Source organism: Arvicanthis niloticus, chromosome 6, assembly GCF_011762505.2.
Source record: "Arvicanthis niloticus isolate mArvNil1 chromosome 6, mArvNil1.pat.X, whole genome shotgun sequence".
NCBI classification, from domain to species: Eukaryota; Metazoa; Chordata; class Mammalia; order Rodentia; family Muridae; genus Arvicanthis; species Arvicanthis niloticus.
This window is the reverse complement of record NC_047663.1, coordinates 100,870,907-100,897,749: the sequence shown is the minus strand read 5'-3', so window position 1 is coordinate 100,897,749 and position 26,843 is coordinate 100,870,907. Positions and strand designations below refer to the sequence as shown.

Genomic DNA, 26,843 nt, shown 5'->3' with positions numbered 1-26,843 from the left:
AGACTCCAACTCACTCAAAGGAGGTGGTTTTGGGCAGGTCTTATTACTTAGTTCTAGCTGGCCTACAGCTTGCTATGTGGACTGGGCTGCCTTGAACTCACAGAGATTGCATCCTGCTGTGTACCTCCCTAACCACCTGTGAGCCTCCAGGGCAAGTACTGGGTTACAGACCATCTGGCATCAGAATGGGTGGCTGGCCCACGGGATGGAAAAAAGGGAGGGAGGCAGGGAGATGTACTGCCTGACCCATCTATTAAATTCCACAAGACTGATGCCAATGCCCAGTCTTCCACTCCTTGAGTAGCTTGGTAATACATACTGGGAAGACTGCAGACTTTCTCCTAAAGCCGCAGTGTAGGTGTGCTAGAGGGGGGAGGAAGCTGCTTTCCTGGTCAAGAGCTAAAATCTCTCAAGTGCACAGATCTGGGCAGGATCCAGTCAGCCTTAACAAGCAGATAGGCCTCTTAGAGACCCGTCTCCTCTCATGGAGACAACTGTAGAGCACAGCAGGAGGCACTGCAGTGTGGACCCCAGCAAACCCTGACCATGGAGGGCCGGACCACAGATGAGGAGTGAGCAAAAAGTACAGTGATAATACAACAGGCAAGGAGGGCCCGGCTGGGTCTAACCTCAGACTGCATCACCCAGACCTTGCCACACTGAGGATGAATGTGGCAAACTACTGCTCACCACTCGGAGAAGCCAACTATGCGCCTCAGGTGTTATGCTTTCAAAGTGAAAAGGAAAATATCTACAGTGTTCTGGTTTGCTTTCTATTTTGCTTTCTGTGATAAACACCATGACCAGAAGCAACTTGCACTCCAGGTCACAGTCCATCACTGAGGGAAGTCAGAGCAGGAGCTCAAGCAGAGGTCAGGGAGGGATGCTGATACTGGCTTAACCCCTGACTCAGGCTTCACTAGTTTCCTCATATAGCCTAGGACCACCTGCCAAGGGAAGGCACCAGTGACTGGGCTGTGGGACTCTTCCAAATCAATCATCAATCAAAACAGCCTCTCAAAGACAGGGCCACAGGCCAAACTGATGTAAGCAATGCCTCAGTTGAGACAGCTGAAACCAGAGGACAGTCAGTGGCCTAAAAAGGCCAGCCAAAGATCTATAAGAAGACAGCACTCTACCAATCAGATCCAGGCAGGCTACTCCTCTCCCAAAGCATGGGAAGCTGGGAGGGGCCACCCAACTCAATGTCAGTCATTACACTGTCACATGGTCTTTCTTCAAACTGTGGAAGAAAGCATAGAAAAGCAAACAGTCTTCAGGTGAAAGGCACTGGAGCCTTTCCAGTAGAAGGAAGTCAGGTCATAGAGGGCCACCCTTGAGATGTGATTGAGACCCTGTTACTTCCTCATACTCCCTCCTTCTGTGAGGTAGGTGGGGTCCTCCACCACAGGCTCCACACTCTGATGTTCTCCCTCACCTGACGTGCAATACAAAAAATGTCAACTGACCATCAACTAAAACTTTTGAACTCAAAGAAGCAAAGGGCTCTTTCCTGCTATAAGCTGACTGTCTTAGGTGCTGTGTCACTGGAGGAAGCTGGCTAATCCAGCTACCCTGATACAGTTGTCTGTGTTGTCTGTGAAGGTTTCAGAGGAGCAAGGTGCTGGCGCACATACCAACATGAGGGTGATGTGGGGTAAGTAAACCTAGGAGGACTTCCAAGTAAGGAACTGACCAACTCATACCAAAACTCAACCTGCAAGGACAGTCTCGTCCTTAACCCTTCCTTCATGTGTGTACAAGTATATATGCATGCAGTATATAAGTATGTGCACATGCATATGCATGAATGTGGAGTCCTTAACCCTTCCTTCATGTGTGTACAAGTATATATGCATGCAGTATATAAGTATGTGCACATAAATATGCATGCATGTGGAGTCCTTAACCCTTCCTTCATGTGTGTACAAGTATATATGCATGCAGTATATAAGTATGTGCACATAAATATGCATGAGTGTGGAGGTCTAAGGACAATTTCAAGGGTCCTTCCCCAGGTGCTGTCCACTGTTTATTTAACTAGAGTTTCTCATTGGCCTGGAACTGGCCAGCAAGCTTCAGGAGCCTGCCTGTCTCAGTGCTAGGATTGCAGGCACACATCGCCATGCCTAGCTTTTTCTACATAGATTTAGGGACTGAGTCAGGTCCTTATGCTCATGAAATAGGCACTTCACTGACTGAGACAGCTCACCATTATGGATTTATTATCTAAAAGCAATAGCTTAATAGTAGCAATGTCTGAAACGTGGGTTGACATACCATGTACCACACACAAACCCAGCCTGGGGTCTACTGAAAGTTTGTCTAAGAGGACAAGGAAGAGAAGGAAGAAGTCGAGGGTGAGAAACAGGAGAAAGAGGAAACACAAACAGTGAAAAACCTTAACTACTTGTGCCTGTAACTTTGAAAAAATTCTTTGACTTGAGGTATAAACAGAGAGCACATCATGACACTGTCTGATGATTTATTGTGTCTGGAGACACAGTAAGGGCTGTGCACCCTTTAGAAGGAAACTACACAGGTTGGGGACCGTGCTCTACCCCCAGCTCAGTGATGTCATAAGGAAGTGCAGAATCTACCCACCTGTCCAGCATCTAACAGACATACAGAATGGAGTCCGGATAATACAAACAGTTGCTTCAGATGCAACTCAGCTGGCAGGTGTTTGCCTAGCATACATGAATCCTTAACTTTGATCCTTAGCACTGCATAAAATAGGTGCAGTGGTGCATGCTTGTGACCTCAGTATTTAGGAGATGCAGACGAGAATCCCAGGTCATTCTCTACTAGAAATGAAGTTTAAGGTCAACTTGGGATACACAAGACCCTGTCGGAAGGAAGGGAAGGGTGAGGGAAGGGAAGAATGAATGAGCCAACAATGAATGAGTGAGTGAATGAATGAATGAATGAATGTTCAAGCACCTTTTGAAGGGCAAACAAAGCCCTTCCCCAAAGCACACCATTGCCTCACCTCCTAATCTATGTGTGTGAGTTTAGCTAAGCTCTGCTTGCTCCTTGGCTGAGTGAAGATCCTCATCACACCTAGCAGTGCAGGACAGACACAGATGACACCAGAGCACACTCGGAGCAGTGTCTGACAGCTGGCACACTCAAATGTGAGCCTCCACCATTTCTCATCACCCTCTCTACCTAAAGTTTTCTTAAGTGGTCTAGGTCAAAAATGGGAAGACGGGAGAGCTGACTGCACAGCTGGTGAGTGCACAGATGAGTGCAGGGCCAGTGGTGGCAGGTGCAGTAACCAGCTCACCCCTCTCAGGGGCTGTGAGGAGAAGCACAGCATGCGGTGTGAAGATATGGATACAATGAATTGAGTGAGCCCTCCCTCCTCTCTTCTACACATCCTCCACGACACCAGGAGAAGTCTGGGCGTGGCGGTACAGACTTGTCAGGAAGATGACAAATGATTTCAAGTTCAAAACCAGCCTGGGCTACAGAACAAGTTTGAGAACAACCTAGACAACTTTATGAAACTTGTCTCATAATAAGTGAAGATGGCTGGGGATGTGGCCAGTGGTGAGTGCTTGCCTACAGCTGGGGGTGTGGTCAGTGGTGAGTGCTTGCCTACAGCTGGGGATGTGGTCAGTGGTGAGTGCTTGCCTACAGCTGGGGATGTGGCCAGTGGTGAGTGCTTGCCTACAGCTGGGGGTGTGGTCAGTGGTGAGTGCTTGCCTACAGCTGGGGATGTGGCCAGTGGTGAGTGCTTGCCTACAGCTGGGGATGTGGCCAGTGGTGAGTGCTTGCCTACAGCTGGGGGTGTGGCCAGTGGTGAGTGCTTGCCTACAGCTGGGGATGTGGTCAGTGGTGAGTGCTTGCCTACAGCTAGGGTGTCATGTAGTCCTGATGTCTACCTCCAGCACTGAAAATCAAAAACTAGAATCTAAGACAGGCAGAGTAGGCATGTCTATAATCCAGATAACCAAGAGACTGAGACAGGAGGGTCATAAGTTCAAGGACAGCTAGAGATATAGAACCTTAGAAAAGGCACTGAGATCAAAAGCCCGAAATCAGGTGGTCCCCATGAGCTTCGAACCTGTGCCCTGGTTGTCCTGTGCCACTAGTACCATGAGGTTCTGTCACCCAGGTAACTACCACAGCCCCAGGGCCCTACTTCCTGTTTCATCTCTCCCTTCCCTATACTATCTATATTAGCAGCAAACTGCTACTCTCTTCAAGTATCTAAGATTACTACAGTGTGCCTTGCAGAAAATGCTGAGTGAACAGAACTAAAGGGGGAGAGAGAAAAAAAGAACCTTCTCCATCCCACGATTCATGGGTGGGCAAAAGCGGCACACAAGCCAGTCATTGGTGTGCCTCTGCTCCCTTGCCAGGGAAGCGCGGCTGAGCAGCGCGGCAGACTGTGCAGCAGGCATGCTCACTGTACACCCAAGCACACATTTATTCATTTTTAGAAAGCCTGCAGTGTCCTCCCCCTTCTCCCATGAAATTTGACCATCCTACTCAGCTTCTATTCCTGTCCCTTGCTCATTTGCGTAATTTTAACACTGCAGAATATAGCTAGCCTAAGAATATTTTTTATAATTACACCCATCACAGGAACTGTCAGTATCTAATGAAGGATAATTTCAGCTATTATAAGAAGCTTAAAAGATCATTTTCATGAATAATTTTTAATATGAATCATTAAATTCAAACAATGTCAGAAATTTCAAAAAAAGAAAGAAAGAAAAAAGAAAGAAAAAATATTTTAGGTGCCTAAAAGTCACCATCCCTTTAAAGGCAGAGTCTGATGAGTACGGAAACCCAAGGCTGAGTGACACTGGGGAGGAAGCAACGTGGAGGTTGGATTGGGCCGTTTCTTCTGGCCCTGCCTACCTCTCCAGCTCAGCCCAGCCCTGTTCCTGCTGCCCACACCCAGGATCAAACCCTGAACCCCTGGGCCTCCATTCTAGTGTACCTGCCCTCCCTTCTTCCCATGCTGAAACAGAAAACACCCAGGTCTGGAAACAGAATGAATGCACACAGTGCTGACTCTGCTGGTAAACACCCTGAGCACCCAGGTCCAGCCATAGCTGGTTTCAACTGTCTGCTAACGGTGAGAGACGGTGAGAGATGTTATAGTAAAGCTACAGGCCTCCACAGACCTTTCTAACATCAGAACCACAGGTCTCCTGCTAGCCTGGGCTAAAGCCAAGGAAGCAGACTGCAGGCTGGTGGGAGTGTGCTCCAATGCTGGTGGAGGGATGGTCAAGATCTGGATCTAGATGACACTAACTTCCAGGGCATAGGTCTGTCCCTTAAGAGGCACTGGGGTCTTTGTGCTCACAGGTAAGCTGCACTCTGCAGTGCTCACCGCCACCTGCCAACCTGTGCACACAGAGATTTGTGAGCAGACAGCACCCATGGTGATTCCAGTATTCTGACATGGAGAGGATGACCCAGAGAAGTTGTGTTGAGTGACAGTGTTACCTGGAAAAGGCAAGGCAGGTCTGGGACCTCTAATTCCTCCAAAGGTCAGGTAATAACTACTTCAGGGAGTGAGAACATCCCCCTCCTGTCTCTGCTGGAACTACTTGGCTATACAACTGCCTCATGAAAGCAGCCATCAGTGATACTAACAAATAGGTGTGGGCATGTCACAACAGAACTGCAGAGGCTGCAGAAATGGCTCAGTGGTTATGAGAACTCACTGCTCTTTAGAGGACCCCAGTTCAAACCTCAGCACCCAGATAGCAGCCCGCAGCCTCTAAACTCCAGTGCCAAGTGATCTAATACCCTCTGCATAAACATGCATCCAAGCAAAGACTCATACAAATTTAATAAAATAAATTTTAAAAAACTGGATTTACAAACAAGGCAGCTTTTCCACAAGCCAACCCAGTATGCTCAAATCACATTAGGAGAGAAAAACATAGGCAGGTACACACGTGAGAGAGCCTAATGTCTGTGTACATTTATATGCCTCATTCATTTCTGGTTACTTAAGGGTAGCACTAGAAGAGGTGGGTGACTATAGATCATCATACTGCTGTTTAAACCCTGATAAAATATTCAATTATACAAAAGAAAAGTATGAGATACAAGCTACCTCAGGACTGCTCCCACTGAACCTCGTTCCCTTGTGGTATAGTCAAACACCCCAAAAAAACATCCTTTTATAATTCATATTCATGTGGGGAAAGGGGAAAATAATAACTGAGATGCCAAGAAGATAAATTTTATTCTGTTTTCCAGAAAGCAAGCCAACAAAAGATAAAGAGTAGTTTAAAGTTGTGTCCCCCAGGCCTGTGACCCACTGTACTGTGGCAGTTAGCATCAGGCTCTTTGGGGAGGAGGGAGAAGAGAGGGTGTGACAGGGTAGGCTGAGTCTGTGCCCATTCCAAATGACACAACAGCAGGTGTGTGTGTGTGTGTGTGTGTGTGTGTGTGTGTGTGTGTGTGTGTTTGTGAGATTCAACTCTTGTCTAGAATATACTGTATATGTACCTTAGATTCAATGGTGTGTATATGTGTATGTAACTTGGAGTCAACTCTATATGTAAGTATATGTGTGTATGTAACTTGGATTCAACTCTCATTTAAAAAAATAAAGCTACTAGAAAAATTTTAGGTAGCAACAGCTGTTTTTAAGTAGCCTCCATCTTGGCTGATGACCTCATAAGGATGATGTAAGCAGCCACGTGGCTAGCACCATCTTTACTAATGTCAAAGAGCACATGGCATGTGAGTTAACCACTATCTTCAGATGACCACTTGGCATAGAACAATTTTAAATGCCAGATTCAGCAGCTCTCCAAAGAGTTTGACGGCCATTATCTATTAAGTATATTTAAACTAAACAACGTTTGTCATTTCCTAATTACTTATTTTAGGCTTAATTTTGAAACCATAACTATGAAAACATAAAGTTTATTACTATAATTAATTATATTAGTAATTAGCATGGCTAATGCCCTTTACTTTGCCATTCACCAGAACTTTCTCCAAACTGTAGACAAGCAAGACACTGGAAAGTTGATTGCCCTGCTTTGTCTAGACAAGGTAGGCTGCTCCTCCAAGTTCCTCCTCCACACAAACAGGAAAGTCTGTTAGTTCTTCTGAGCCCTCATGCCGCCCTAAGACCTCTGTCACCACTGAAATCAGGACTGTCCAGATAGCTACTGGGTCTCTGTCACCTTTAATAACTGAGGAGCCACTTGTTCTGCACTTCCTGCTCCCTCAGGTAAAGTTCACCTTCTCAGGTCCCTGATGGTGCAGACGACGGTAGTCAAAGACAGCTGTCAGTTTAACAGCAGCAGCCGAGGCCTCAGCTGCCTCATGGGAAACAACTGGATAGAAAAGTGCTTTAAGATACATAAACGCAAGTATAAAGGTCTAAGGACGTGTCTTAAGGTATATACATGCAATTCATAAAGGAAGTGATTGAAGATATATGTAAAAATGAAAACTGTTTTGGGTTTCTTCCCCTCTCTATGCTAATGTTTCATTAAGACCTCAAAATTTCAGTTTTAACATCAGTCAGTGGAGTTGAAGGCTGGACGCCCCAGTGTGGGGAATTTGTGGGTGGGGAGGTAGGAGTGGGTGGGTGGGTGGGGGCACATCCTCATAGAAACAGAAGGAGAGGGGATGGGATAGGGGGTTCCTGGGTGGTGAGGGAAATGGGGAAAGGGGATCACATCTGAAATGTAAATAAAATATCCAATAAAAAAAAATCAGTCAGTGGAGTTCTGATGAGCCATCGGTCTAGCTCCAGACTACAATGATCATAGTCACGAGCTGAGATTTTAAATTTCCTTTGATTGTCTTCTAAGTATAAACTTGAAAGTACTTCTGATAGTGGTAAAACTGTCTAGTCCATACACAGCCAGCCTTCCGGATAGAGGAGAGAGTGGTCAGCCTTTTAACCCAAAGTCATTTTGGGTCCCCAAGCTTCTACTGTGACTCAAAGGTGTGAGTCTACTGTCTTTTCTACACCATGGATTTCAGGGCAGGTTACAAACAGTGCTGATGCTAATATATCTAAAGCTTACCTCTTTTTGTAAATTCAGAAATTCTTGGAAGCCTCAGGGAATCACCTTGAATCCACCTCTCACAGGTCAAAAGGATTCCAGATAAGCACTATCAACAGCCTGTTTCCCCACCTGCTGCCTATTCTTGAGGGTGGGATCTCTTCCCTACAGCTTTCCCTGGTTTAGGGACTCCCCTCCCCCAAGTACCAGGACCAGGGACTTAAATTTTCAAATACACATCTAAGAAAAAAATTCCCCCTAAGCTCCTTAATTTTATCTTCTGCCCCTAATATGCTATCTGTTCCTGTAACCTGCCAGCTCCAGGTGCTCCTTCAAAATCTGCATCCTGGACAGCTTCAAAGTGGCTAGCCCCAGGTGGTCCAGCCTGCACTGCCACATGACCCTAGCTAGCCTCAGAGGTCCCACAGAGCCTGGCATTGTGTGAAACAGCCTGTTCTTCCTGGACTTGGCCATCATCTCAGCTTTCTTGGGTTCCCAAAAATGTTGACACTCCCAGATAGCAAGAAGCAGTCTAAACAGCACAGTGCCCCTGTTCCTGCCTCAGCAGCCGCCCCTTCCTATTTCCTCATCTTTTGTAATAAACAAAAGGGAAGAATGCTAGGAACTGCCCACATTTGAGATCTATGTGCTCCCTCGGTCCACCTTCAGCAACTCAGCAGCCACCAAGTGCAACTCATGTCTACTGTCTCTAGGAGTGAGATACCTTTTATACAGCTCATGTCATCACCTCTCTCTCTCTCTCTCTCTCTCTCTCTCTCTCTCTCTCTCTCTCTCTCTCCCTCTCTCCCTCTCTCCCTCTCTCCCTCTCCATCAGAGGTAGTCTTTCACAGCTCTCTCCTCAAACTCTTGCCTAAGGTCTCTTGTGTGGTGCAGTCTCTGCAGCATTCCTTGGCATAGGCCTGCCAAGGTCCCCTTCCACCATAAGACCTAACAGTGAGCATCCCACACAGACGGCAGCTAAGAGCAGCAGCCAGGCTGCCCAGCAAAGATGGGGGGGGGGGGGCGCAAGACGGGGCTTTTCTTACTCCCCAGCAGTGGGAAGCACATGCTGCTAACAGTGTGATAAGACAGCCCCTAGTACACAATGCAGGCATGAAGAATTCCAGGCAATGTGTGCCGGGCCTGACTTCATCTGGAGGAGCTTTAAAGAGACTGGGTCCCTAAAACCATGACACCATAAGGAGAGGGTCAGCAAAGGATGGAAAGGAGGACGCCTGCCTGGAATGCCTGGCGTCAAGTGCAAGCCCCCTCATCCTGTCTCCAGACACATGCGCAGACACTAACAGCACTCACTTCCCACTTGGGCACACTTTTGGTAAGACAACATAACCTAAAGCATACACACAAAGCAAGAAGAGAACTTGAGCACAGGCTAGCTCACTGTCTACTCTCACTCTAACTTTAGCTGCTTCCACCTCCCCAGCCAGGACACAGGGACCAGAGCACCCAGCAGGCAGGAGCACTGGCTGTGCAGAAGCTGGCAAAGGTCCTAGGACACAGCTGCTTCACATCCAGTGCACGGCCACTGCTCGCTCCCCAAAATCCAGAAAGCACAGACAGATACCAAACCAAGTCAGGGGCTCCATTCGGAAACAGAGTGCTTACAGGACAGTGGGCTCAATCCCTGATAACACAGAAAAGACAAACTAACAAAATACAGCAGCCCTGCTCTGAAGCAGTTTTCATCTTGGCAAGTGTTTCTCAAATATGTCACGAAGAAAAACCAACGAGACTTTAGCATGTCACTGGGCAGGCCCTGGAGAGATGGTTCAGCGGTTAAGAGCACCCATGCTATTGGAGAGGCCTCAGGTTCAGTCCCAGCACCCACATAGTGGTTCACCACTGCCTATATCGCAGTACCACAGGGGTTGATGCCTTCTTCTGACCACCATGGATTCATGCACAATACACAGGCACACACACGTAAAATTTGTGTTTAAATATGTTCCAACATGATCAAACTTCTGAGAGTAAAAAACTGGGAAACGACAACAGCCACAACAGGGAGGACCTGTGCGCGGGCCTCTGTCTGGGGAGCAGGGGTGCCAGACAGTAGGACAGTTCTCAGGGAAAGAGGATGTGGTCTAAGAGAGTGTGCTCCTTCTCAAGTGCAGGGCACAGGAATGAAAGCACAAGCCAAGGAAGTAACCCAGCCTGCGGGTCGCTGCGTCTCTTCAGAAAATGCTTTCCATTCATTCTAAGGAAAGCACTTAGACAAGACCTCTGTGCTGAGGTGCAGGCTCTACACATGCAAGCAAAGCAAATGACCAGCTGCCTTAGAAAAGGTATAATTAGCAACTAAAGCAGAGCAGTGTTTCCGAACCAAAGAGGCATTTAACAACACAAGCCACCTGTCTTGTGGTAGATCTGTGACAAGCGGCAGACCCCGGTCACACTGGCAAATACGGAGGGGGATGGACAGGCTGAGCAAGGTTGGCCGTTTCTTACAAACAATAAAAAGGAAAAAAGTCAAAGGATCCTGGCTATTTCCAGGTAACTGTTTCTGCTATGATTTGGGAGAGAAAAGTGTTTAGCTGGGGCTAAAATCAGTGCAGCAAATAAACCACCACACTCCTGAAGATCACCAGGCCACCAGGACGTGTATTGCTTCTGGAACTGAGTTGAATTCCTGAGCAACTGTGACCCTGGGCCTATGCTGAAATGTCTCACTAGCGTGATGGCACAAAAAGTGACTTACAGCCAGGCCCACCCATGCAAATAATGTCCACCAGACCCCCAAACCCATCAGGGGCAGGGACTGCTGCCACCAGGAATCGTCCCTCCTTCCAAACATGCACGCTGAGCTAGCACACTTCCCAGCCAAACAGCTTCAAGTAGAAACTGTGGAGAAAGGGTCTGAACGTTCCTTAAAGGAAGCTCGTTACCCCTGAGCTCATAGGCACCCTCTGTGGTAGCAGGGCAACAGCTGTCTTACAGGGGACATGAGGCAACCATAAAGAGTAAGAGGTGTGCATCAAGAAGAAGAAGAGATGCAGCTTGAGGGCCTGTGGCCAGAAAATACCCACACCAGCCCAAGCTACTCCCAGATACCTCGTATAAGAGAAAACTGTGGAAATTGCTACTGTTTGGGTGTTCTTCTAATACAGCCAAGCCTCATCCAACCCAACACGGTATCCCCCGGTCAATGACATGCATGCTGTGACAATGAGGTCAAGATACCTCCACACCATCGTCCAAGCAAACGTCTAACCTCCCGACACAAATGCTGAGCTGCCTTGGTTTCCTGGACATGCCCACTGCAGTTAGCTGAGGCCTGCTGCCATCCACCCGCTTCTCTGTCCCTTTGTTTCCGAGCCCTGGCGTCCTGTGCTCACACCAGAATGTTGCTGTGAGGCTGCTCCCACCTCATGTGACTCTGGCTTGATCAAGTGCTAACCACCCCTCTCCTGCCTCACCAAGTCCCAGGGTTAAGTAAGAGATACACAGCATCTAAGGTGGGCCAGAGTTAGCCTGACATGTTGGAATAATCCATGAGGTACTCTCAATTACACTTTGAATTTAGTTAGTTTTTCAACTTGACACAAACGACAAGTCACATGGGAAGAGGGATACTCAACAGAAGAACTGCCTCCATTAGACAGTAGGTATGTCTGTGGGATGTTTTCTGCTCTTTTGGGGGTGTGTCAGGGGCAGAAGGGAGCATTTGAGACAGGGTTTCTCTGTGTAGCCTAGGCTGTCCTGGAACTCATCTGTAGACCAGGCTGGCCTTAAACACAGAGATCCTCTTGCCTCTATCTCCCAAGTATCAGATCAAAGCAACACCACCTCCTGCCCAGCTTTTTCTCAATAGATGATTGATGTGGGAGGCCCAGTCCCCTGCAGCAGACAGTCCTAGCTATGTAAGAAAGTGGTCCAAGTGAGCCATGGACAGTGAGCAAGGAAGTAGCACTGTTCATGGTCTCAGACAAGTCCTGCACAAGGTTTCTGTCTCGACTTCCTGCTCTGCTTTCACCAGGTGGACTATGACAAGAAAGAAAGTAAAAGCCAAGCCAACCATTTCCTCCTCCCTAAGTCGCTATTGGTCAGTGCTTTATCACAGCAACATAAATCTAACTATAACAAATCCTTTTTTATAAAATCTAAAATATGTATGGAAAATACAAACGTGTTAACTCTCAGAGGAGAATACAGGCTATACTAGCTGTATTACCCTCTAGGCTTTTTCAATAAATTCAATTTAAAAAAAAAATCAGCCCTTATATGTCTGAGAACAGAACTTAGTAACGTGCACTCATGCAAACAGTTGAGCATTGGAAACACACCTGTAATTCCAGCACTGGGGGAGCCGAGGTGTAGAAACTTAAGATTAAAAAGAAGCTCCAATTTCGGGTTTTAAACTCAAACATTAACTTCCCCCAGGGACACATCCTGGGAGAAGCACATGTCAAAGACTCAAACAAACATTCCAGGAAGAAAGACCCAAGACAGGAGTTTATGAGCCCTTAACACAGTAAACCTGGGTAAACAGAAGCTACTTAAGCTGACCTTCTTTGTTGTAAAAGATAAGGTGCAAATTTGAGTTACTTAGCAACGGGGCCTGGGAATGGAAACCAGGTCTGGGAACAGCTGCTTGAAATTTAGCCTTTGTGGTTATTGTTTAAGAGGTAATTGTAAAACTGCCCTGGTAAATTCTGTAAAAATAGTATATAAGTTGCCCTTAGCTTTAATTCGGGGTTCTTCTTGCCTGCATGCAAGAGAACCCCAGTGCACTGGTTTTTATCAATTTATCAATAAACCTCATGTTTTTTTTGCAGCAAATCCCATCTGTGAGTGTCTCTGGGTAAGCGAGTACCCTGGTTTTGAATCTTAGAGTCCAAGAGAGGCATGAAGATCCTGCAGGCCTGCTAGACAGTCAGTCTAACCAAATCAGTGAGACAGCATTTCTCAAAAGCTGAGGTGAATGGCAGGTAATATGGCTCAGTGGGTAAGGACACTTGCTGAGCAAGCCTGGCGACCTGAGTTCAATCCCTGGAACCCACATAAAGGTGGAAGGAGAGACCTGGTTCCACAAGCTGTGCTCTAGCCTCCACATATGTCATGGCACATACACCCCATACCTACACACAAAGTAATAATATAAGTTTAAAAATAATACAGGATGCACACATATAAACCTGCACACACATTTCCACCCTTTGGGTGGATATAGTCCCTGCCACTTGTAAGCTAAGTCAAAAGAATCAATTGAGTCCAGATTCACAGTCAGCATGGGCAATTACAATATATTAACACTCTGTGTGAGTGTGTGTGTGGGGGGGGGGGGGGGGATGGATCCATGGCAGCTGCTAGGACCTCAGCCCCTTGGGCAGGTAGAAAAACCACTTCCCAGGGGTTTGTTTATAGGACAGGAAGCTTTTTCCTCTCCCAGATACTATTTCATGTGGATAATGGCTGTAATGCTCTCTGAGAGGTTAACTAGACGATTATCATCACAATCACTCACCTTTCAGAAACTAATTGACAGATGTCCTCCTCGACTTGGAGCTTCAAAACATCCCCAACCCAACTTAAAATGAAAATTGCCTGCTATTTGGCTTGTGCCATTGCCATCGCTTGTCTTTCATTGCTTGTCCCGAGCACACAGAGCAGAGTCCAGAAAGCCACCATCATTACCTTCAGCCCCAAATGAACATTAGAAGCTCTGAAATAACTTCAAGCAAGCACGTGGAGCCATTAAAGGCAGACAGTGAGGAGACTGAATCCACAGCCCTGCCTTAGCCTTCTCCAAGGCTCATTTCTCCAGGCTTCCTCCTACTCTCACCCATAGCAAGCATGTCTACCCACACACAGCACCACTGCTGAGAGGTGGGTGAGGTAACGGGTCTTAAGTCTGCTCAAAGAGGTCATCTACCCTGATCCTTGTCTGTATAGACAGACAGTACATGACTGGCTCTGACTATCCAAAAAGATGTCCTCCCCCAAACATGTATTTTTTTTTTCCTCAGAATAAAGTGAAATGGCAATGTGGACCAGTGAAATAGCCAAGCAAAGACAGAGCCAGCTCTTCAGTGAGCTCAGCACAGGTCACTCAGAATGACAGGAGCACTAACCTTCAGTGCTAGAACCTAACAGTGTCAGAGGAATGGCCAGGCCACAGGGCAGACCCTGGCTGGGGATTTATTTATCTATCTACTGATATGTGTGGCCTAAGGCCTCCTCTATTCTTAGGCCCAAACTATTTCACCGCCCTAGAGATTGCCAAGTTAGCTAGTCTAGCAGTCTCAGGAGTCTGAAAGATCCCCCGACTCTGCTTTGCTCCTCTCCAGGCTGGGGTTTCAAGTATGCGCCACCACAGCCAGCTTGGTAAGTTAGGTTCTAGGGACCAAGCTTAGAGCTATAAGACACTTTCCTCACTGAGCATCTCCCTGATCCCACAGATAAAATCAAAAGCATGGAGAGTCAACTTCTGCTCTTTTGTCATACATAAAACTGACCCCGGCTCCCTGGAGAATAGGAAGAAATCCAAGCTCAAGAACAGAGTTGGTCTAATGCCAGAGAAGTTACAATGGGTGCTTAATTGCCAAGCTGGTCCCTAGGGTGGTACGGTGGCCCTCCTGCCAAAGTTGTAACACTGTAGGAAGATCACAAAGGTGACCTCCAGAGTAAAAGCCAAAGAAAAGGGAGATAGATACAAGCTTTCACAAGCCCCCAACCTGGCTAGGAAAGGCAGTGGTCAGTGGAGAAGAACCCACCCCCCACTCACAACCACAACAGAAAGCCTTTCAAACAGGAGACGATTTGTACCTGTAAAGGTAGAGGTTGACACTGGATTTTACAGTTAATTTTGTGTTACGTACATTTTAACCCTGGAGGTGTTTTCTAAAACAAGATTATAAAGATAAAGATGAAGGTTGCTGTCAGCCCTTGGGACTGCTGTCAAGTGCAAGGGCACTGGGGCAGAAAGACTTCCAGTCTCTTCCCTGTGATGAGCTCACACTTGCTTTAGTCAGTTCTGCCACAGATGGAAAAGATTCTTTATACTTGCAACTAAACTTGCTTATGCTATTAAAGTATATTCTCAGTTCTCTTCTAGGACTCAGGGAACAGACACAGGTATGTCCATCCCTGATACCGGAAGCCAAGGGGCATCATGGATTAGTCGGGCAAAGCATCCCTTCCTCCAGGCTCTCAGTGTGGGGACTCCAACTCCTGTGAGCCTGCAGGCACCAGGACCCAGACTGGACCAGGGCCTGAGGAGACAGTCCTAATTACTAAGAAGGAAGATGAGAGCTTAGGAAGAAAACTGCTGTGTAACTTTGGAAAGCACCGCCTTTTACAGCTATTTTTTTAAACAAACACATTATTACACACAGTTGTAGAGTTGTAACTATTCAGTACATACCTACACAGTGCCATTTGTAATGGCCAAATCCAGAAGAAGGATTGGGGACAGAGAACAGGGTCTCACTATGCAGCTCAGGCTAGCTTTGAACTAACAAACTTTTGCTCCAGCTTTGAGTGTTGGGGCTTAGGCCTAGGCTATGGTACAAGCCTGTTTCACAGTGCTGGCACATGACTGACACTCTTTCGATAACTGTGATGAAAAGGAGACTCACAGGACTCCACAAGCAACAGCAAGGCAAATGGTGTTACCCAGTATTGAGCTCATCCCTGTAAGCCCTGCAGTGTGAGAGGACACCCAGGTACACAGTGTGTCTTAAACCACACAGTAGGAGAGCATGGCCCAGGCAGACAGTGTGTCTTAACACACAGTAGGAGAGCACGAAAAGGTGCTACTGCTACTTAGCAATGGATTATGTTGGTCATCTTACTGAAGTTCAACCAGGGTCATCACACTGCACATTGAGAAGGCTTACACCCAGCTTTGCTTCAGACCACACAGGCTGTATCTTGAGAAATGGAACTTCAGCTGCAATCTGCACACTATGGACTCTGCTTGTGCATTTGAAGAAAAGCGCTCCCAAAATCTTGATTCAGAAGTGTATCTCATAGTGCTGTTTTTTAAATCAAAAACAAGCCCCGGGGTTGGGAAAATGGTACGATTACTAAAAGGTTTGCCATGCACATCCAAGAACCTGAGTTCAGTCCCCAGTGTCTCTATGAAAAAGCTGCTGCTATGACATATGCTTGCAATCCCAATGCTGAGGCGGAGGAGACAAATGGATCCCTGGAGCCCACTAGCCATGCAGGCTGGCCAATTGGTGAGTCCCAGGATCAGGGAGATATCATGACTCTAAGAATAAAGTGGACGGCTCCTGAGGAACACCACAGATGTTGGCCTCTGACCCCCATATGCATATTCGCTGGGCTCATAATCCGAGGAGGGTACAAGCTGGAAAAAAAGGAGTTATCAGGAATGATGTGGGTAAGAGAGGGGAGTGAAGGGGTAAGAGAGGGGGTAAGGGTGAATATAATCTCAGCACATTGCACATATGCATAAAATTGTCAAAATTAAAATAACAAATAATAGTATCAACCAAACATTACCCAGTACCTATCCTGTGCTAATCCATATGTTGCCTACTGCCAACTATCCCATTTTACAAATGAGAAAACTGAGATACAGGGAGATTAAGGAACTACAAGAGAGCTGGGATGACATCCTGGCAAGTCTGAGTTCTCATCTGTGTGAATTCTGCTGCTTACACCCCTGGCCTCATGTCAATCAACCATCCTGCAATGCTCACAATATCCTAGATCTAAAGTCCATAAGTGCACACATCATACAACTGTTACTAAACCATGAGGCTTAGTTTTCATTTAGCAAGAATATACAACAAAGTTTTCTCTGACTCTGGAATGCTGCCAGCACAGCTTTCTATTACGTCAGAGTCTGTACACTCTGAGCCTGCCCAGGAAACAGCCAGCCCTCCCCCAGGGGCTCATGTCCACCTCACCTTCAGCTGGTTGACCTTCTCTTTTCAGCATTTGGACAGCTCCTACGTATTTCTTCAGCTGGACTTTGAGCACCTCGTTTTCTCTGCAGGTATAAGAATGTTAAAAAAAAATAAATTTAAAAACTAAAAATTATCACCCTAAGCAGGAGAAGGAATCTGTGTGTTTAAAAAAAAGCACACAATTTATATCTTATAAATGTTGATGTGCTATCCTGTTTCACAGCTCAGCACTGAAAATGACTGGACTAAGCACATACTTCTGAATGCATTATGGAACTTTCTGGAACATTCTGGAACTGTGGTTTTGGAATGTTGGTAAATGCTGACTGTTTCCTGTGCCTACAGACTTAGAGTGTAAGCACATGCTATGGGAATCCACCAGCCTGTCCGGTACCTGTTGAGGGTCAGGCACTTGGTAATATTTCTCCATTGACAAAGGCACACATACTATACACAGTTCAGCTGGGGTGACTCATACCAGACCAGTTCCTGTGTATTACATGACTTGCCTCATGCTATGTGCTTATACATTCATCCCAGAAACTAGCACAGCTACTACTTTGTAGATGGGGAAACTGAGACACCAGAAAGAACCAGTGACCAAATCTATCCCCAACCCCACATAAGATCATACAAAAGAAAAAAAAAAAAAAAACAGACACTGGGGTACAGCTACAACCCACCTCCCAAATCCATTCCCCAGGTACACTGGCTCATCATGTGACATGAGGTTCCAGGAGAAAAAACGGACATTTCATTACTATCCATCATATTGCTTCGACCTTGAGCATGTCAACTCACCAAATCACACATGCATGCATTCATCCACCCATTCTACCCACCACATAGCTCCGACCCATAGAAGGTCACTGAATCACACACATGCGCATTCATCCATCTATCATTTGTGAAAAATTCACAATGAATCTGTCATATTCTCTCAGTTGAGTAAGAAAGAAGTTAGAAAATATCTCTGGACAAGATCACGTGGTGAGGATCACCAGTAAACCCTAGGTCTCTCTGTCCCCAAGACAGACTTTCCTGTGTCTCCCTGAAGACTGAAATTTAGTCTCTCAGCAGCTATAGCACAAAAGGCTCCTTGTCCACATTCTATTTCTGCCTCTCACTTCCCACCCCAGGTCTTCAGTGTTTCATTAAACACAATGCTTCACAATAAAAAGGACTCAGCCAGATTTCTTCTATGATTATACAAATAAAAAGACTCACTTTAAAATAGTTCAACAATTAGAACATATTTAAGAGGAGAAGATTCGCTGAAAAGCCAACACATTGAAATGAAGCCATGAGTGTTGCGCTCCTCTCCACTCCGTCATACATAGGCATGTGCAGGTGAGGGCGTCTTAGCGAAGAATGCCTGTTACATTCTGCAAACATTTTTGCCTGGAAGTAAAATCACATTCCTTGTCATCTGCTTCATCTCTACTTCTTCCAGGAATCAACAGCAAAACTGGTGCACACTTCCATGCCCTACAGAATGCACAGCTGACCACACACACTCCTGTAGAGTCCAGTGTACATTGCACACTTTCTTCAACCAAGCTATTTTCTTTAACTGTAGCACAGCAAGCACTAACTCAGTCTATTGACAGATGGAAATAGCACTCACTGAGATCACCTGTTTATTTCCAGTGTCCTATACCACAATGCAGTCTATAAAAAGAGCACCTCCTTTGTACTGTTCTTTGCAGTCAGTTTGGGGAGAGAGAACATCAGGCACACATGTAGGAAGCACCAAACCCTCAGGAATCACTTGAGAACTTTGCACAAATCTCAGAAGCTTTGATAAAGGAAACCAGAAATAAGCCCTCCCACTGCCCTGTGACAGACTGCCAGAGGTCTATCCACGGCCACTGCACTTATGCCAGCTGAAGTAGCAATAGCAATTGTCTGAAACCAAACAAGCAGCACTGAGAAGGTGGTGGGGAAGGGAACTAGCCCTGATGTGTACCAACTGCACTGTGTGCTTAGTAAGGCTCTGTAAGCACAGCCTCGTCACACAGCTCATTCTCACCCATGGCTGCATCACATCACATAGTACTTTCAGACTAGGGGAAGAAGGCAATATACACACATCTGTATGGGAGAAAGGTGCCACGCGTTCTCCAAAGACCACCTTCAAGAGGCATGGTGGGCCGGCTCCACACAGACGGCTGAACAGGCAGATACAGTTTCAGTGCTGGACCTCCTCTGGCTCTCATCCCACCTGCCTCCCACACAGGCCAACTCTCAGACTCTCTGCTCATCCCATCTCTGGCCAGCACTCAAGTGTTTCAGGCTGAATCATTTGTTTAACAATATGTTAAGATTCCATCTAAAAATCACACCTAATGTAATATACAGAATTTTAATAGAAATACAATATTTACCAAATGATGAAATGCCATGTGAACATACCTGCTCACTGGATAGAAATATCTTTGGCAGATGCCAGTTTAACCCAGTTAGCTATGCCCTGACAGAAAATTAACACTTTCAACTCTGGGACATGAGAGGTCTCAAGTGAGAACATGCTCATACTCTCTTGGGAAGCACAAAGGCCTAGTGTGGGGACACTGGCTGCTGACCCCGAGGAATGATGAAACACAGTTATTGTTTTACATTTTTATTTAGAAATAGTTAAAGATTTGCAGGAAGGCCCTGTACAGCCCTGGCCCAGTTTTCTGTGGTGGTCACACTTACATAACCACAGGGGATGCACTAATGCAAGTACATACCTACTGTGAACAGTGTATGACTGGACCATCTTCACTATGTTAACTGAGACAAACCCTGAGCCTTCGCCTCCTGAACCATGAAATGATTTTCACCACAACCTCATAGCTGTAATTTCGCTACTCTTACCAATCGTAACGTATCTGTGCTTCCCAACGAGCTTAGGGGACCTCTGTAAAAGAGTCATTTAACACCACAGAGGGTTGAGACCTGCAGGTTGAGAATCACTAGCCTAGTAGATGGTCTTCCTCATTTGCAGAGTGCCCTTGGGAGAGACAGTAGCCTCTTCCTCTTTTTCTCCTGGCCCTAAGCTGACCAACTTTGTGCTATACTCCCCACCAGAGAATGCCTCCTCAGCACAGATTCAAAACAAAGACCAATAACCATGACTAAAACCTAACTGTGAGCACAAAGTAACCTTTCCTCCTCCTTAGTTGATTGTTTCAGATTTTACACTAATAGAAAGCTGACAAATAGATCTTACCCATCTAAAAGGTGCCTTTTTTCTTCCTTCCTTCACGTCCTTTTTTCTATCTTTCTTTTTCTTTAAAGTTCACATGTCACTACCCAAGAAAATATTTCCTATAGTTTGAACAACTAATTTACAAAAATTTTTAAAAATGACTTTTAAAGTTTTTATAACATTTAATTATTTATCTGTGCTTATGGGTATGTGTAGACATGCATGCATGAGTGGCAGTACTTGTGGTCCTGGGGCTAGAACTCGAGTCACCAGGCTTGGCAGCAAGCACTGCTAGCTAATACCTGAGTTGTCTTGTCAGCCATAAGGAAGACTGCCGGGAGCCAAGACTTTATTTATTGCCTTCCCGCCTGAGGGAAAATACCAGTTAGGCAAACAGCCTGGGTTAAGGAATGCTTTATTGCCTTTCTGCCTGAGAGAAAATATTAGCCAGGTAAGCAACTTGAGAAATGTTTTATTGACTTCTTGCTTGTGAGAAAATATTTAAATAAGTGGTTTGGGCTAAGGAATGTTTGTGGGCATAAAGAACTTTACAATTACCAGAAGGCCCTGGACCCTCACTGATCAGATGACCCTCCTGCCTGCTTGTCTTTATAACAGTAGCCTGAACAATGATGTTTGAGTGCTTGATCAGACATTCAGACCTGTGCTCCTTCTTTGTGTCTCTTGTCTCTTCATTCTTTCGTCCCTTCCCTAGGGTCTCGTTGAATCCCCCTCGGGCCAGGGCAGAAGACCTTGCCTTGTAGACAGAGATGCCATTTGGAGTGTACCATTCTGCTCAGTACATTAATCCTTACTCAGATTACCATACATCCATGGTTGACACTTGGCTATCAGTGCAGCTGAGGTTCATTATGCAGGCCTTCCTGGGCTTCAAACCTCAGCTCCTATTCTCACCAGCTCTTCATCCTTCAGTGATGACACTGACAACAGCTGTCCCCCAATTTTCACACAATGCTCACTGGATGTCAAGTGCTGTTTTAAGTGGTCCATAAATGTCCCACCCTATTAACAACTGTAACAACAGCTTCCTGGGGATCAACTGGACTTCTTCATCCCCTCTGTAGCAGAAGTGCTATGTTTCACTTCTAGAATCAGTTACAAGAAAACAGGAACAACGCCTATTTCTCTGATTCCCAGCTAACCTGTGGGAAGCCACATAGTAGAGAAAGGGATTGCCTCGCAGCTTAATGACTGAGCCTGGAAGAATACACTGTAGACCTAGCAAGCCTTGAATGACTACAACTCCACCCCATACTCTGCCTAACCTTATGAGATCCTGGGCCAGAGGGATGAGGTAAGCCAAGTCTAGGTCTCTGATCCTCTGAAACTAGGAGGAATTGGAGATGGCAGTACTGAGATGGAACCCAGGGTCTCAGATGCCAGGCAATCATGTTACTACTAAGCTACAGTGTCAGCTTAATTGACTAAATTTAATCTGATCTACAGAACTTTATGCATATTAGTACACTCAATCCTCCTGGTAATCTTATGAGGCATTTTTTACCCCTGATGCTGAGCCTAGAAACAGAGCATAGGAAACAGAGATAAGAATTTTAGAAGTCGCCGGGCAGTGGTGGCGCACGCTTTTAATCCCAGTACTTTGGAGGCAGAGGCAGGAAGATTTTTTAGTTCGAGGCCAGCCTGGCCTACAGAGTGAGTTCCAGGACATCCAGGACTACACAGAGAAACCCTGTCTCGAAAAACAAAACAAAAACAAACAAACAAAAAATTTTAGAAGTCAAATAACTTGGCTTTGTCTGACCTTTCATTCCCCTGTTCAAGTGATATCAAAGCCCAGTGACTTCACATCTAACTAACTGCACAGACAGATGCCCTCTCTGTACCTCAGTTTACCTCCTTAAATAACAGAAGATCAAGGAACCCTGAGGATTGGTGCAATATGTACAGTTCTCCTAACAACTTCTTAGGACATCATGCCAGTGACCATGTTCACATACATGGGTTTAGGGGTACAGCACAGAATGAGTCCCCATCCTTACAGAGGGACCCATTTACAAAGGAGCTGTGGCCTTACAGGTCAGAAAATACTGTTTCAGACTACAATGCACCCTATAAAAATGAGAAGGGGATGGGAAGGAAGAGAGAGTGTGGTCTAGGAGGATACAGGGTGGTGGAATGTTTTACAGAAGAGTCTCTAAGGCTTTCTGGAAGTTGACAAACCTGAAGGAGGTAGAAGACACACAATTCCCAGAATCAGGATGGAGAAATGGGTGCACTAAGCCACCTGTGTGTCTATTAAAATACAAATTTGATTCAGAGCAGTGGAGCAGGGCCTGGAAGTCTGCATTTCTAACAGTGTTCTAGGCAGGCTGCCAGACCCAAAACTAGATCAGAGGGAAAGGCTGGAAAAGGCCCAGGAAGCTGGAAGGGGCTGCAGCCAGGAATGAGTCATGAAGGCCCCTGAGCCAGGGCAAAGACTGGGAGCAGCCAATGGGTGTGAGGGAGAGCATGGGGCTACATGAGAAAACCAGTGTGGCCGTAAATAGAGCGGATGCCAGTTGACTTCTAAAAGGCAACCACTGCAGTTGTCCAGCCAAGAAATGATGGTGACCAGGACAGAGAGGACTGGGTAGCAGCCACGGAGGTGGAGAGAAATCCAAAGATCTTCATCTTGCCAGCTAGCTGCCAGCTCTGATCCACCTGCTGGCCACCCTGCATTTTCCTTTCAAAGCTCAGGGGAGATGTAAATCATGGAGTAGGTGGCAGCAAGTGCCTCTCCTACAGCTTCCAGTGAGTACAGTAATTAATGTGTGCAAGTCAATGCAATTATGCCTGCCGGATGTCAGAATAAACAACCAGAAACCTCAGACAGCACCATTCAAAGAGTAATTACTCAAAACAAAACCAACAAACCTGTTAAGTGCATTTGGTAATTCTAGCATCAAAACACCACAGTGAGATACACCTACAAAAATCTGCTCTCCTGGGCCAGACAAAAGCTTGGCTTAAGGGTACCTCAACTCTACTAGGTAGTGATACTGAGTAGACACCACATCTAACCACACCCAACTATCAGAAGACAATGGCTGAGAGGCCTGGCTACACAAAGCCATGAGGACTACCTCAAAGGAACCAGTGAGGAACCAGCCTGCCTCCATTTTAGGCTTTACAAGCTACCTTAAGATAAAGACAAAGTAGGCTCATTCCTGCTTATGATTAAATCTCTGTTTCTCAAGGCCCAGACTATGCCCCACCTGTAGCCTTAACTACAAATGGTCCTGTACCACCTGTTCCAGGATGATTTGGCCCAGTAATCTTCCTCCTCCCATCTTTGCACTTAACAGTAGGAACAAAAGGCACCTAGTTTAATGGTGCTGAAAGATATTCCTAGCAGCTCAAGATCTCTGTAAACTATGCTATCAAAGCTACCATCATATACTGCTGGTCTCCTTCAGACCTACCCCTTGTGAGGGCTTTCCAGCCCTGAAGTCTACCTAACACTACTGCAGTCACACCTTTGTGTGACAACCCAGAGCCCACAATAAGCAAGGGCTGCTGCAGGGAAAGGGCTGTGGAGGCTTTGTCAATACTGACAGGCTTAAGTGACAGAGAGAGGCTAAGCAGTTTCCCTAGGAAATGACAGGAGCTGGGGTTCAAACTGGCAGTATGACTCCAGACAGCAGGGAGCTGTCAGGGGTGCTCAGCCAAGCATCTAGCTAAGCCCCTCCACCACTGCAGAATTTAGCTTATCACAGTCCCTCCCTGTGCCATGCCTTCTGACACCTGTGTCATTGTTGTGGAGTACATGATTTTCTGTCTGTAACTCAACACCTTGTCAAACACCCATAAGCCTCAAGGGCATCATTTCAGGAGATACTCAGCACAGGTGATAACTGGTCAAGGACACCCAAGAATGGCCCTGGGATTGAGAGTGTGATGGGGGTAGGGTCTTCCCTTCCTGGACAGTTCAGCTCCAAGAACAGGAGGGGTGAATTACTTAAAGGAGAACTGATCAAATAACCAAATTTAGGCAGGCGGTGGCAGCACAAGCTGCCAGTCCTTGTGAGTTTATCTGCACGTGGGATTATCTGTGAGTCTGGGGGCAGCCTGGTCTACAGTGAGCTCCAGTTCAGCCATGGCTACACAGAAAAACCTGTCTGAAAAAAAAATTTAATTAAAAAAAAAAAAAGTAACCAAATTTATCAGACAGGATAAATTTAAAGTAGCCAGGCTCTTGTTACTCAAGAAAGGTATTATCAAAATTCAAGATATTGTTGTGAACTCATGAGACTGCCACAAAAGAGCATAGTAATGCCCTCCCTGGGCAAAGCTGGGACAATGTGACCATTGAAATAGTTTTCCAAAATAAACTGGTTTGCCATCTTTAAAAATGTCAAGATCATAAGAGTAAAAGCTAAGGAGAGATGACAACTTCATAGGTCACTCTGGTGTCCTTCATGCTGCAAAACAGGAGAGATCTGGGACACACGGTGAGTGCCACACACTGTACTGAAGTGCCCAAGTGTGAGGAAGTGCTGGCTTCTGACCCTCAGCACTGCACTGCAGTGCCCAAGGAGAATGCTTCCCTTATGGGAAACACACATTAGTATATAAAGGGGCAGAAGCTAGAAGAAGAAAGCTGGTTCCCAGACCCCCTTGGGAATCACATTTCCTGGAGTAGAACCTGAATTCTGAACTTTAACAAATCTCCAGGGCACTTCTTAGCCACACCCTGATATCCACTCACTGCCATGGGCCCTCCTGTCATACTCTGTTGGTGACAGACTTGAAGCAGGAGCAGTGTTCTTCAACTGTTGCCCAGAAGTGCCTGCTTGGACATAAGAAGTCTTGGGGCATTTTCTTTTCTTTCCAGTTCCCTCAAATAAGAACCTTCAAGGGCTTCCCGGAGACTCGGACTTCTCTGCTGCTCTGTGACTTGACCTGTGCAGCATCTTCTCCTGTTGGGGGACTTGGGGAGGGGGAGGGCCTAAGAAGATATGCTTGGATTTTAATGCCTTCTTTCCTTTTTTTCACCATCACCCTATTCCTTCTATAAAACCCATCTCACTTCATCAGCCACCTGGTAAATTCTACTCAGAATGGTATGCTTGGTCCTGTATTCCAGATCCCAGCCAAGGAAACAGAACTAACAGCCCCAGTAACTCACAAAAGTAATTAATGTCAGATGACACACCTCAGAGTATCCTGAGCCCTGAACCCTCTTCCCCAGATACAGCCAACATATGTCCTTAGAAAGTACGTGTCACCTTTCCTGGCCCAGGTCCCTGCATCTAGGGAATCAGATTTATCCAATTAGCTGGGGGTCATAGGAGCCTCTTGCTAAACAGGGTTTTCTTAGGATCCAGTTCTAGAAACTACTACATCAATGTAGCAACCTATCTTTGCTAAAAGCAGTAATTCTGCTGGCTAGAGATATAAACTAGAGAAGGGATGTGCAATGATGCTCCACCCAAAAACAGTTTCAAAGCCACAGCCTACAGAGGCCAGAGCCATAGTGCAAGAGAGTATGTCCCTGTCCAGAGGGGTGTCCACTGCAGCACCAGACTACATGAACTCAGCCCTGCTCTGGTGGGTCTGCTGACAAGTTCACAGTTCTCATGCAGTGCCAAGGCCTTCAGACCTGGGTTTGCTCTTTTAACATGTGTGAATGCTAGCCTCCTAGGCCAGAAGATGCAACATCTGTTCTTGAGTCTGACTTTCTGGAATTAGCTTTGCCGCCTGTGAGACCTGAAGTCTACTTGGTAGTTGCTGCTCCTTTATTAGGCCAAGAGAGAATGAATTAAGAACCTTTAAGAGCCTGTCAAAAGCAAATAACCTAAATGGAATCATAAGCAAACAGCTGACAAACCCAAATTGTGCCTCTGACCAGAAGACAGGAAAAACCAAGATCAAAAACAACAACAACAACAACAAAAACCAAGAAAACTTTTCAGATTACAAGAGAGTAGAGATAAGACGTTCAAAGTGATGGGTCTGGCAGAGAACACTGTCACTCAAGGCTCAGTGAGCTCACCTGATGAAATGGGACCATGCAGTGCTATGGTTTAGAGGTGAAGTGTCCCCAGCAGGCCCCATGTTAGAGGTTTGCTTGGCAGCAGAAGGGCTTCTGGAAGTGCTGCATCCTAAGAGCTTTTCAGGAGCCAGTACACTAAGCCCTGGTGGCATTCTTGAATGCCTCACTGGAAGAGACAGGTTGCTAAGGGCTCTGGACAGACACATCTTGTGTTCCTATGCCCTACATGTCTCTCTGGCTCCCTGAGCCTTTTCTATCTCTCTGAGACACTGAAACAACAGGACCAGACAATGACAGACTGAGAAAATTGAAACTGTGAGCCAAAATACATTTTCCTTCCTCTGACCTGTATATTTCAGACATTTCTCATAGTCACAAACAGCTGACTAGCATATACCAAGCATCCTACACAATAATACCACACAGCCCTCACTTCCTGTATGTTACACCACACTGCAGTCGTAATGACACTGTACAGTGCTCACTCCCTGCCACACTGCAGCCACATAAGAAAGTATGTCTGAAGAGTGTTTAAGGAAAAAAAACATCATGATGCTTGCTTTAATTTAACTACATATACTACAAATGTTTATGTGGGTAAAAAGACACACAGATATGTAGACAGATAAATGTGTCCCAATTATTATAAAAAGTATTAGTAGTTAGTGACCCAAGCAAAAAATATGGGAGTTATTTTATTATGTTTATGATTATTTTGTAAA

The 26,843-nt window shown here is 46.0% G+C and overlaps 1 protein-coding gene across 4 annotated transcripts in view; it reads right to left on the bottom strand.

Moving 5' to 3' along the window:
• The window catches only part of Snx29 (sorting nexin 29), a 389,041-nt gene that overhangs the window by 206,064 nt on the left and 156,134 nt on the right, over positions 1–26,843 (bottom strand). For all 4 annotated transcript variants that reach the window (XM_034506447.2, XM_076937433.1, XM_076937434.1 and 1 more), the window contains one exon: positions 16,910–16,992. In XM_034506447.2, coding sequence (XP_034362338.1) covers positions 16,910–16,992 — 83 coding nt within the window. The remainder of the gene's footprint in view (positions 1–16,909; positions 16,993–26,843) is intronic.